This window comes from Ostrea edulis, chromosome 3, assembly GCF_947568905.1.
Source record: "Ostrea edulis chromosome 3, xbOstEdul1.1, whole genome shotgun sequence".
NCBI classification, from domain to species: Eukaryota; Metazoa; Mollusca; class Bivalvia; order Ostreida; family Ostreidae; genus Ostrea; species Ostrea edulis.
In genome coordinates this window covers 53,699,096-53,713,031 of record NC_079166.1, presented here as the reverse complement: position 1 = coordinate 53,713,031, position 13,936 = coordinate 53,699,096, and the positions used below count along the sequence as shown (strand labels likewise).

At 34.8% G+C, this 13,936-nt stretch overlaps 1 protein-coding gene across 1 annotated transcript in view; it reads right to left on the bottom strand.

Moving 5' to 3' along the window:
- Window positions 1-13,936, bottom strand: part of LOC125675676 (uncharacterized) — a 104,717-nt gene that overhangs the window by 21,490 nt on the left and 69,291 nt on the right. Inside the window, exons 15-18 of the mRNA XM_048913455.2 lie at window positions 12,229-13,328; window positions 10,955-11,246; window positions 10,437-10,714; window positions 4,965-5,627 (exon numbers count right to left, since the gene is read on the bottom strand). Of these exons, the coding sequence (XP_048769412.2) occupies window positions 4,965-5,627; window positions 10,437-10,714; window positions 10,955-11,246; window positions 12,229-13,328 (2,333 nt within the window). The remainder of the gene's footprint in view (window positions 1-4,964; window positions 5,628-10,436; window positions 10,715-10,954; window positions 11,247-12,228; window positions 13,329-13,936) is intronic.

Below are 13,936 nucleotides of genomic sequence, written 5' to 3'. Positions count from 1 at the left end.
TGATTGCATAACTTGACATGAATCATTCAATACACATTACACACAATAAAAATTTCACAACATTCCTTCATTTAACTATACAAGTCATAGCATTGAGTATTCAACATAGTTGAGATAAGAAACTCAAATTAAGTCAAAGTTAACACACAGTTGCTTACATTGCATTGTTTTAAATCCTGTAAGCAATGTATGGTCTGAAATATTTTTCAAAGAAAGTCTTCAGTTTTGGTAACAAAATATTCTCTACATAATTTCTGTCAAGGTAAACTTGTTGTACAAACAAATCACAAAATGTGTATACAACTAAGAAACAAAAACTACGATTAGCAATGTACAACTGACCCTGTACTTGATCATAATAATTACTCGATGGCTTCAAAACAATGTTTCCATTCCCATCATGCATAAGATACCTAAAATTAGAACCAGGCTTTACATTTTCATTCCTGCCAGTAAATGGACACTTTATTTCTACAACAACATCTTTATCAACTATGGCATCTGGAGATGCTCCTCAAAATGGGTGTTCCATTGAAACAAATAGGCCACATTCACTTGTAACAACATTGTACCCTGTTTCAAACTGCCTTAATGCTTTCTTTTCATATTTCTTTCCATGAAGAATTGTCTGTGATTGCAAATTTGAGTTCAGTAAAGAGTTGCATAGTTTTCTTGTATTCCGTCGACAAGTAGATTTACAAATTTCACCAATCTTGATTCTGTCAATCTCCACATTCTCTCTTGAAATCATCTAGGGTTCTTGTCTTGTCCCCTCGTTGCAATCTTGATAGACTTTACTTGATTTTCATCAACCTAAAACGATAATTGCCATCAAGTTTTATCAGAATAACATACTCAAATCAAAAATGTTTTCACAAAGAAGGGGTGGGGGTGTTCTATTAGTTTCTATAAGATTTAGAAAAATATCCTCCCATTTATGGTAAAAAGAGCCAACTCTTATGTCTAATGATGGTGAAAAATTGGTATAGAAATACAAGTTTGTTCAGCAAAGGATTCTCAAGATACTGAATGAAATAATACTTCATGGAATATCTATAAAATGACTGATAGTTGCAAATCAATATGTCCCCCTTTACTGAGGGGGGGGGGGCATGAAAATGATACACAACAATGATAATGTTTGCATATTAATATGATATGTTTGTTAACAGTTATTACTTTTAAAAATTTCATAATGTTTATGTGTTGGATTTGTATCATTACCATTACTGTCAACCATGTTCTCTGTGAGTGGAAGTCTGCAGTGAAGGTGACCCCTTGAAGCTGTCTGGAATCATAAATTCAAATGAATTTAAAATAAAAACATAGGAATTGTGTATACAACTAGAATTTTATTGTCATCTTTCGTGGTTTGATATGATTAATATGCAATGAGTTGTGAGGGGATGTAAAAACACACGAGTTGAATATACAAATGTAAATCATGTCAAACCACAAACCATGGGATATTCTTTTTATCACGTTAACACCTCCACCCCAAGTAATTCATTGATGTTACTGTTTTGTTGGAATTTTGCTTCCTGTAATTTTGTAAAAATAAATAAAAATACGTAATATTGATGTTTGCTTGTGACATCACAAACAGCAATATTTACACATAGTGTAATGATTAACTAAAATTTATATAATGGGTGATATCCACTGGATAAATGATAAACAGGTGTTCCTGAAATTAACCTGTCTGAAGGATTTGATTGGCTAAAACTTTCTTGGACCGGTAAAAGTTCAAAGTACATTTCATTATTCTGACCGATAGAATCTTGAAATGTGTGACACAACAGAAATATATTTCAAGAACTTTGCTAAACCTGATAAAACTTATATCATGTATTGTTACAAAACTTTCTATGACAATATTTTACCTGAATATCTGCCCTTGAATACAGATATCGTATGGAAAGGTCTTTTGATGTTTTGCTGCAGTAATTGGTTACAATATTTCTCACTCTGTCATTAAAGGAACCATAATATCTGTACTTCTGTGGTCGTGGATCATAAAAAAAATCACTTGCATATTTCTTTTTGGATGGCAGTTTCTCGGCCTTAACAGGTGAACCTAGTTTTGTGTTTATAAAAACTGTTAATAGGACATTAAGTACATTTTATTGCAAAAACACTACTCTTGTCTGGATGTACATCGGTACCAATACTTAAATGATATGGTCACATGAATACTTACCTCGATGTGATGACTTTGGCTTATTGGAGGACATCAGATTCTCTGTGGCTGACTTCGCAACTCTGATCTTCCCATTATGTGTGAAATCCTCCATCATTAAACAAACGGCTGCTATATGTTTACAGGTGCCATGGGAGCCTATTCCAGCTGGGCATTCACAATGCGAGTTGAGGGGATCACCAGTGTTCTTATCAATCCTTATTTTATAACTATATGTAACCTGTAAATTAAAATTAAACTGATACATCTATGTGTTAAATAGACCAAAATGTCTTTTCTAAGAATAAGTATACTGTGTATATATATAAACTAACATACACAAGAGGCACACAGGCATTATTGGTCACCTGATATTTAGGTAAGAGTATCACTAGCCCAAAGGTCTATGAATTGTAAAAAAGATTTCCTGTTCTGCTAATCTTAATGCTAAATTCTTATAATATTAAGCAACTCTATAAAACAAGTGTTCTTAATGCCTCTGAAAGTGCCCATACTGATGAAAGACTTTACATGATATATAATAATGATATAAGAGCTGTAATATCATCAAGATATGACTAATTTGGACCCATCCTACATTTAAAAACAGAAGGTTACAAAATTCAAAATTTTGGTATATCATTTTCTGCTTTTACTATCTATTTAGTTTCAATAGCATTAAAGATATTTTTAATGATTTACACATGCACAATATATAAGCCGGATGCACTTTGTGCAACTCAACCAAAAATGTTCAATATTGTTAAATGCATGACGATGGATGCTGACAAATTGCAATAGGTGACCTAATTATCACTTCTACAGTTTTGACTTTAAAATTTGGATCCCCTGGTAACCCTTATATTAGCAACAAAGGTGCTTCTTTGAAATGACATTAACAGTTATAAGTAATGTCTTACTTTCTGTTTCATTGCTGCTGCAACCATCCCAGTCAATAAACATCATGTACATCGTTCACAGAGCATGCCATAATCCTGTCACTTTCGTACATTGCACGGCCTTTCACAATAGTTTTGATATCACTGACACACTGTCTGTCACCTATGCATAAAATACATGTACGTTTTAGTACTTTGATATAATTCCGTAATATCATATCTAAAATCCTGCATTTTGAAATCATGAATAAATTGTGTTCATTTGCTTCTTTCCATAACTTTTCATGATAACTTACCAGCAAGTCTAAAAATAAAATATGCTTCAATCTGCTCTGAAGTTATCTTGGGGAGGGTACTTTTGTGGTCTTCAACAAGCTGTTTGAAGCCTGCAGTGGGTCAGTCTGTTGTTAAAGGTTCAGGTAATATCACAGGGTCAGATTTGAAATTCTGGTTCCTGTCATAAGCTTCCAATCTAAATATTTCAAAATCTCATATTAAAATCAAACTGTAAGAAATTTGGCACTGAATTTAATCTTCAAATGTTTGCTGAACATTGAGTATATCTTAGATTCTGTGTATATATATTTCATTAAATTTATTGTGCAAAAATGCATATGATGCAGCTATGTCATGTGATTGTATGTTTACTTGTAGAAGTACTACATGTACATGCTACTGTAACAGTACACTCATCTGCCCATGTAATATTACTTTTTTGCATGTTAATCTCACAAGTTCACAAAAGTATATACATGTAATTTCATACGAAATGGATTGACAAATGGTAAAATCTCTTATATTTTCCAAGCATGTTAATTTTTCTTCCAGTATTCATGCAATATATACAGGCCCAGCACATCATATTTAGCTATTTCATTTGTTTTATCAAAGCAATTTCTAACAGCAGAAAATAGAATTGCACCGATTGAAATTATTTCACCCAAATTCTAAAAACAACGTAGTATTGGTAGTGACCTGCCAGTGTTGTGGTTAGTTCAAAATGTAAACATGTTCAAAAAAGTATGTGACTTTTTCGCTATGGCACTTAAAATATTCAACATAATTAAATCTAAACTAGCTTAATCAAACTATTTTAAATAGCCCTATCAAGCTATATAGTTGAATATAGAGATTGTGCTAGACCTGGTTACATATATGCACATGTAACTGTAGATTGCACAATGCAGCACTGGAGTCGGCGAGCGAAGCGAAGTGGTTCTTATAACTGCGGACTCCTGTGATTGCAGTAAGTTATGAATTTCAAGTCATTGGTTTTGAACAAATGTTTTTATCTATCAAACAATTATATTTTTTCAAGCAGGGAACTCTAATGATAATACGAAATTGAAATCCTATATAACGAAAGACTGTTTTTCACCGTTCGAAGTGTTTCTCATGCTGCACGCCACGCTGTGTTAAAATATTAAAGGGTTAAGTATCGCACGAATGGTACTAAAATATCATGATTAGTTACCGTTACATATTAACATGCATTGGATATACGGTACCTTTCAACTAAATCCAACTTTCTGCCACTTTTTGCAGCTCCTCTCGTCACCAACTCCTTCTTTAATTGCTGGACAGTAAAACTACTATCATTTCCCTCCATTGTATTTTCATTTGAAACAAGCGTCTGTATACGTTTCAAGCGCACACGTAACCACCTTTAGAATAGTCGCGCCACCTACCGAGTAATGACACGAATGTTTCCTGACGATGGAGGTCAACTGATCTTGTTTGTCATACAGTTGAGTTGTTAGTTTGCCGTTAACGGATATGTTCAATAAAATACCAAATATGAAGCAAATATGAAAGACTAGGTCTGTGATGTCTTTTACTTCACGTTCACTGGGATATATTGAATCGGTAATAAACAGTGTACTAACCTTTTTTATTGATCGTTGTGATATCCTTCTCAGATCCGCTAGGAGGATCCAACAGACAGTTACACACCAAATCTGTCGCTACAACACGATGGAAATGTTTTTTTGTTGAATAATACAAAGTGATATAAAAATTACCACGGCATTCATCGTTAGGTTCGATTTTTTCCTCAAATTTTCTCTGATCCGGTTTGAAGTCCCTCCATACTGGAAAACTGTTTTCTTTACGTAAGCTGATAACGTATATAGGACACTTGAAAAGAGTCGCAATATTTTGCAGAGAACATTCCACATCAAAGTCATCTGTAGGTGAGGTGATCTGCAGAGAATCTGAGTCACGTCTAAGCGCACGGGTGTATAATTTATCCACAATGTCAAAGTGCCGTTCAGTTCCAAATATTTCTTTGCTGATACAACGAAAAAGTGAAGATGGGGCCCCTGACGTTGACGATGACGTTGGGTCGATGGACCTTCTTGACATGCATGGATTGGAAAGAATTAGATTTACCTCTGCTTTATCAAAATCACTTGGTATCTCTGAACAATATCTATTTTCATCCTCAAACAGCCCCGATAGAAGTTTTCCATGCGGATCCTCCAACAGGTAAAGGAGCGTGTTATGTCTCTGTTCGCGCGTAATATCGGTCTTGGGTTTATTTGCATTATCTGAAAGTGTAACCATTTATATATATATATATATATATATATATATATATATATATATATATATATATATCAATAAAAAGGCAGGAAATATACATTTCAAATATAGTTAAATCACTAGCGCTTTCTGGATTTTAACATCCATCCTCAGTTGAATACAAATAATGAATTAAAGGTATTCATTATTTGTATTCACCTGAGGATGGATGTTAAAAATATATTTTGGAACTGTATATTTTCCTGCTTTTTTATTGAATTATTTTGACTGTGTGATATCAACTCTTTCTATATATATATATATATATAAAGCACAGAAATAGCAATGAACTCTTAAATGAACATAACTGCCCTAAGTGAAGAAATAATTAATATAAAGCACAGAAAATTTCACTTTATATGGATACCTACTTCCGCCCCTACCCGGGGTTGAACTCACGACCTGCGGAACCAAATATCCTAGCAGCATGTAACCAGCGCGCTAGACCGCTCGACCATCTAGGCAAGTCAAAAAACTTGCTTTCGATGACGATGGAATTCTCGCCACGCTGTCACACGCTACACGGTCATTGAGAATGGAAATGGGATACAGTTATTTAACGTTATATATATATATATATGCATACACACACACACACACACACACACACACACACACACACATATATATATATATATATAAATATATATATATATATATATATATATATAGTTATATAGTTATATCTATAATGGTGTTTCATTCGTATGGAGAGGTCACAAAGTCCGGTGAAGGACTTCAAATTTAGGCCTACATGTATGCTTGGCGCTTACGGCCATTGGGCAGTGAGGGTTCTCTAGTGTGCCACACCTACTGTAACACGGGACATCCGTTTTTAAGGTCATCTCCAGAACCCGTGACATTCACACCTGATGGCGAGCGTTTGATGATGGAACTGTCATTACCTGTTTTAATAACGACTTAGGTCTGTTGCGACCGGGATCGAACCTATAGGTTAACAGTATTGCCTTCCGCATACGGGGCAAACGCTCTAACCTTCCAGCCACAGCGGCGGTCCCGTTCATATTGACTATGAACGTATTATGAACTAGTTGAAAGCACGCGACTGAGAGAGCTTAATTATTTGAAAAAAAATACAACATGCGTTATAAAGATCTGCAAAGTCACACCTCGGTTTAAGGTTGTGAACTTACGTGGATTATCATCCCAATCTTGTCTCCTAGCTCCAAAGTACAGTGCAACGTGCAATGTTGATAAAAGGCAGGGTACGTATGACGTCATGTCTATGTGTTGATATACGTAACAATACGACTGTGACAGATGTTGACCTTAAAGAGTTCGTTTTATGCAACAATATATTTCATGACTTATAGAAGCAGTGTAAACAAACAGTGATTTAGTAAATACATATAAATATAATAATTGAATACACTTTTGAGCTTTTAATGGTCAATATGAACGGATTTGGATTTGAGGCAAATTCTCAGTCTATGAATCGCTAGTACGTAAATAATTTATTTATGAATGATCGTCCTTGTTTTAAATGAGAAAATAGTTAAAACATTTACATTATAATTGGACGGTGAGTTTGCTTTTTTACGTAAGCTTATTTACAGCAGGTTGATAAACATTCTTTTGTGATCTTTGTTCAGATTCCTTAAACGGACATTAAACATGGAGGTCACGTGTCGCGGTAGGCATTGTCATGTTAAGTAAGTACTCTACATTGTCATGATGGCTGACGTCTTTTAAGACATGGATGAAAATATAACAAGAGATGTTCGTAAAACACATATGCCCTCCATGGTGCAAAATTGAAAAGGGTTATACACACACATCATTTAATTGATAGTAGTATCATCAATTCAAAATATTGAGCAGCAAATATCTTCCTATGTCAAGAGTGAATTCACCATGTGACCTAAAAATCAATAGGGGTTATCTACTCCTTATGCTGTACCAGTGTACCAAGTTTGGTGTCAATCAAGTAAATAATTCTTAAAATATAGGAGACAATATATTACTATGTCCAGTTCAACTATTCACTTTTGACCTCAAAATCAATATGGGTCATCTTCTCCTGAAGATGTACCAGTGTGGTAAGTATAATGTCTGTCAAGCAGAAGGGTTATCAAGATATTGAGTGGACAGTATATTATATGTCCAGTTTGACCCTTGGCCTTTGACCATGTGACCTCAAAATCAATAGGAGTCATCTTCTCCTGAATATACACCAGTGTACTAAGTTTGGTGTCTGTCAAGCAAAGGGTTCTCAAGATATTGAGTGGAGAGTATATTCCTGTGTCCAGTTTGAGCCTTGGCCTTTGACCATGTGACCTTAAAATCAATAGTGGTCATCTTCTGCGGTATAAGTATCAGTGTACCAAGTTTGATGTCTGTCAAGCAAAGGGTTCTCAAGATATTGAGCAGACAGTATATTCCAATATCCAGTTTGACCCTTGACCTTTAAACATGTGACCTCAAAATCAATAGGGGTCACTTTCTCCTGAAGATGTACCAGTGTACCAAATTTGAAGTCTGTCAAGCGAAGGGTTCTCAAGATATTGAAGGGACAATATATTCCTATGTTCAGTGTGACCCTTGAACTTTGACAATGTGACCTCAAAATCAGTAGGAGTCATCTTCTCCTGATGATGTACCAGTGTACTAAGTTTGATGTCTGTTAAGCAAAGGGTTATCTAGATATTGAGCGGACATAATATTACTATGACCATTTTGACCCTTGACCATGTGACTTCAATATTAATAGGGGTCATCTTCTCCTGAACATGTACCAGTGTACCAAGTTTGATGTCTGTCAAGCAAAGGGTTATCAAGATATTGAACGGACAGTATATTCCAATGTCCGGTTTGACCCTTGACCTTTAAACATGTGACCTCAAAATCAATAGGGGTCATTTTCTCCTGAAGACGTACCAGTGTACCAAGTTTGATGTCTGTCAAGCAAAGGGTTCTCAAGATATTGAGCGGACAGTATATTCCTATGTCTAGTTTGACCCTTGGCCTTTGATCATGTGACCTCAAAATCAATAGAAGTCATCTTCTTCTGAAGATGTACTGGTGTACCAAGTTTGATGTCTGTCAAACAAAGGGTTATCTAGACATTGAATGACCAATATATTCCTATGTCAGTTTGACCTTGACCTTTGACCATATGACCTCAAAATCAATAGGGGTCATCTAATCCTTAGGATGTAATAGTGTGCCAAGTTTGATGTCTTTCAAGCAAAGGGTTCTCAAGACATTGAGCACACATTATATTCTTAAGTCCAGAGTAGATTGACCCTTGACCATTGACCTTTTGGCCTAAAAAGGGGGGTCCTCTTCTAGACATAACCAACTTACATATGAAATATCATTATCATTAAGTGAATGGTTCTCAAGATATTGAGCGGACAACACGTGGTCTACCGACCGACCGACCAACCGACAGGTGCCAACCAATATGCCCCTCTTCTTTGAAGGGGGCATAACTATCAGCAATATTTGTCTATTCATTTCAAAATCATCGTCTAGCTGAGTAGTTCAGTAGGTTAGCACGTCCACTACTGAACAGTTGATTGCGGGTTTGAGTACATCGGGGGTTAAATTTTGTTCACATTGCTTTGTACTAAAACTGCAATTTTCTCTGGTGTAGCATACCTCCTTAATTAAAGAACATTCACTACTACGGCCCTGAGTGCTATAAGCATAGGTCTAAACTTATGGTTCCTCGCCCACAGCTGGTGACGTCTCAATATAAGTGAGATATTTCGAAGGAACGTAAAACAAACATTAACAAACAAAAACCAATTCGACTGACGAAGAATTAATGAGTTGAATTTGGAATTGTTTAGATAGAAAGTTATCACCATTAAAATGCTTTGAAAAACACCCTAAATTTGTATAGTAAAGTACTTTAATTTAATATATAGATTTTAAAAATCGACCGTTCTTTCATGAAATAAGTTCAATTAAGTTCTTGTATACTGTACGAGACAGATTAAACATAAAACACAACGACATTACGTATAACCTATAACATAACGTGGTATTTCGTATCACATTCTTTATCAACCAGGTATCACTTTCTATCAACACGAGAACCTTCAGAATTGAGTGCTGATCAATATAAGGTGAGTAAAGGCTGACGCAGGTTACTACATGTGTATAGAATAATATTATGTCATAAATTTTCTACCATATTTTTTATGGAAAATAGGATGCAAGGTATCTTATAAAGTTATATAATTTAACACTTATATAACAAAAGGAGGAAATTATTGCTACATATATCATGAATTTCACAAGAGAGTAACTTTTAAGGTTTGTGTAATGAATTTTTGTCCTTCGAGATAAAGCTTGTGTTTCTGGTTGCAAAATTCAGAAAAACTATCCATTAGGACAGCATGTCATCATTGTGTACAAAGATGATATCACAAGGTTTACGACGCCGGGAATTTAAAAGAGATGTATAATACGTTTTTTCATAATTGGGTAGTCTGCTTCTGCATATATGCTTTATTATGAAACGCGGGCACATAACAGACTATTTTCCATTACCATACAATGTAATATGTTTTACTGCAATCAAATCAATTCCTAGAAGAATTCTGAGAATTATATAATGAACACGTAACTACACATGTACTTTTTGCCAATTGTATGCAACGCTTTAAGATATAAAAAAAATAGTGCTAGTGTTGTGATAAAACGTTATATATTAGGTGCAGTAAATGTGAACTTTACCGTATTAGATATAAAGAACATTAATTCTACATGTATCGTTGAATCATAATGCAATGAAATCGAACCTTTATCCGATGAAGAATCAGTATCTGGTGGATACATCGAACAGTTACATCCAGTGTTCGGAACTATCCTGTCGAATCTTTCATTTCCGTCCTCGCCAGTTTGTAGTAATGTTATGTAGAAATTGCATTTAAAAGATGAACGTTTTTTCTGTGGTTGAAAACATAGCCAATGACATTGAAAAGTGGACACTCTGAAGACGTAAACCGAAACTCCAACAAGATGTGCTGCTTTTTGTATCTTCGAAGAAATGTTGTTCTCCGGAGTTCCCAATTTTGTTCTACGATTAGAGTATTAGAGTTGGATGTAAAATATCTCCGTATTACCATGTCCACTTTAAAATTAATTGTACATGTAGATCTGAGTCAATTTGTTGAGCAATTTGAAATGTTTAGAAATACAGTTACATGTTATGACGACAGAATTTTAAAGCTAAAGGTTTAATCTGTTAGTCATATAAATTCCAGTGCATATTATTATAAACATGATGACCATAGTCTATAATTTGGATACCACTCACTTTAGCTTTTTGATGTAGTTGTTGTTCTCAAAACCACATATCTCTTTGCATAAACAGTTTTCTAGTGATCCATTGGAACTTAAATCCACCTGTCTGAAAATGTCCTTTAGATAATTCTTAATAAGTGTGTGTTGAAGACTAGGATTTTGATAACCTTCTACGGGATCTTGTCTGCTTTGAGGCTCCCAACACAAGCGTTTGAATATATTCACATCAGCTTTTTGAATCGCATATAAATGAGAGTGCATAGTGCCAAGACCTACTGGCCTACAGCACACTTCTCTGGCAGGGCCTGCATTGAAAAAATATATACATAAAACGTTTCATTGAAAAACAAATCTACAATTAATAGCTACTTGATGACACAGAACCCTCTATGCTACATATCGCGCAAATATTGTCACAATGAGGTGTAGTCCCCAAACGTTAAAATGTTATGCTACATGCATGTACATCTGTAGCGCATACATTGTCGAATTGTCCATTGTGCAGCTGATTTGCCAATTGGTGTTGCTCGAGGTTTTCAAAGACGTTTGCAAAGTCATGCTAATGTTTGCTTCCGCCTGACACTAATTTGTAGACATGAATGGTTCTGCTTTAATAAAAAACACACGCGCCTGAAAACGTGATGTTGACCTCATGAATTTTGAAATCGGTCTGGATTTAGATGCCTAAAAATCGACGGCATTTCGAATACTCAGACATCTATCATCTTTCACACCCTCAATTCCATCTCTTTGTTATAATGAATTTAACGAAACCTCATTATACGTGTCGACCGAATTTTAGGCTATATAAAACATTGGAGTAATAAATAACATTTTAGATAGCAAATGCCACTCTGTAGATCATTTATCATTGTTTGTACTTGAACATCTTACTACAATCCCCTTGTTTGAAATGCAATGCATGTTACAGATAAAAAAAATTCTGTAATTCCTCATTTCAAATCATTTTGAAAATGATCAGGTTTCTCGAGTTCATTGCATTGTAGATTATTTAATGAGCGAGGCGGATCTCATTATTATTCATAAATTTTCATTGTGTTATAACTAATGTATAAGTATTACTGTATTTGATGCATCAGTTGAGAACATTACACCATTGACCAATCCATCATTACAAGAGAAGGGTGAATGAAATAATAAACATTATTCTCTAATGCAATTAACATAACGTGTAGTCTTGTACTTGTGAATAATTTATAAATTTACGGAATAATATATTGTACAAGGCTAGATTTTCCCATTGTTCGTGAAAACTTTAAAACTTACTGAAATCCTTTTTTATACGATCACTTATCAAACATTCAGCGTCGTTTAACATCCCAGAAACTGTCGGCGTTTGCACTTGGCATAGGCATTTAATTGTTTTATGTTCAGTCAAAGTCTCATCTACTTCAAAGCAGTCCTTAGAAATACGCCTCAGACTGAAAGATCCTTTGATGGTTTGCATCATTTCACCACACAGTGGGTGTATCATATGCCATTTTTGGTCTTCTTCGAGGTACAGAATAAAGCCAAATATACTTGATATTGCAAAAAAGTCTCCTTGAGTTAGGGATTTCCATTGCACTAGATGGACAGCCAATCCTTTTTGTTGTATAGCAGATCGCAACTTCTTCTTTTCTTCGTTTGTTTCCTCGTACTTCTTTCGTTCATCAACATTGGAGTAGGTGTCAATATCGACGAAATCAGAATAGATTTCCTTGATATTTTTATCGTTTTCGTGCTCAGATAGACACATTTTCACGATATCAACATTACTAGTATCAAAATTGTCTAATGAATCGACTCCATATATTAATGTCCCAAATATTTCAAAGAATGAGTCCTGTTTGATGTATTTGTATGACGGAAAATAGTTTGCGTCGCGAAGAAGTTCAAATGAATTTCGGAAGCGTTTATCAAGACAAAACTCATGACCTTCGTTGATGACGTATCTTTTTTCAGCAACACTTTCATCCAGACTTAGACAACGAAACGTAGGTTTGTTATTGTCATTGTTCATTTCAATTTCAATTGGTTCTGTCTCTTTTGAAAGCCCTAATAATACTGGGCAAATTGCAATAGCACGATTTTCCCCACAGATGTTCTTGACCAGCAAAATTTTCCGATTTAGCATTTCTGAGGCAGCGTAAATTTCCCTCAGAGTAGGGAAATCACTACCATTTCTCAACTTCTGCATGCTGTTGTCAAAATCTGCTGAAAGTGATTTCCCGGAATACATTTTCATTCTAAAAAGCTTGAAGTAATTTTTGTGTTTCCTTTCAAACGAAGTCATGTACCTGCAAACTTCTTTAGCACTCTTCCATGTATCCTTATATAAGATTGCGAGAAGAATGAAAAGACCTTTGAATTCATTTCTGTCTTCCCTGCAATTTAATCGATACAAGTCACATCAGAGAATATATCTAGTACCGCGTATTCACAGATATCAGTGCAACAATCAACAAGATATTTTTATGAAAACTGATGCCCCGGATTGGAATAAAGTAGAACAAGATCAAAGGTCAATGTTAAGTTCACCAGGTCAAATATTTCAGTGTCAATGGTAAGGTCTTGCCACAAGAAATATACATATACAAAATATAAAAGCTCTTCTTTGTATGATGTAAAAGATATGACCAAGGTTTTATTTTTTTGTTTGCGACAGATGGACAGGGAAAAAACAATAGCCCCTCTAATCTTTGATTCAAGGGGCACAGAAATCATTTTCAATGTAGGTAACTGTGATACCATTCCGAGCAGATGTTTCAAGTTCCTTAATCTAATCATTACCCATTTAAAATGTTTTATACAGGCAAATGTGCTTCCCGTGAATTTCACGTTAAAATCTGTCGTGTGAATTCACATTTGATGCTCTTTTAACGTGAATTTCACATAGAAATTTTCACGTGAAATTCATGTGAATTTCACGTTAAATTCACGTGAGGAACATTTGCCTGTGTAATAAATTAGTTGCTAGAAAACAAAATTGTAC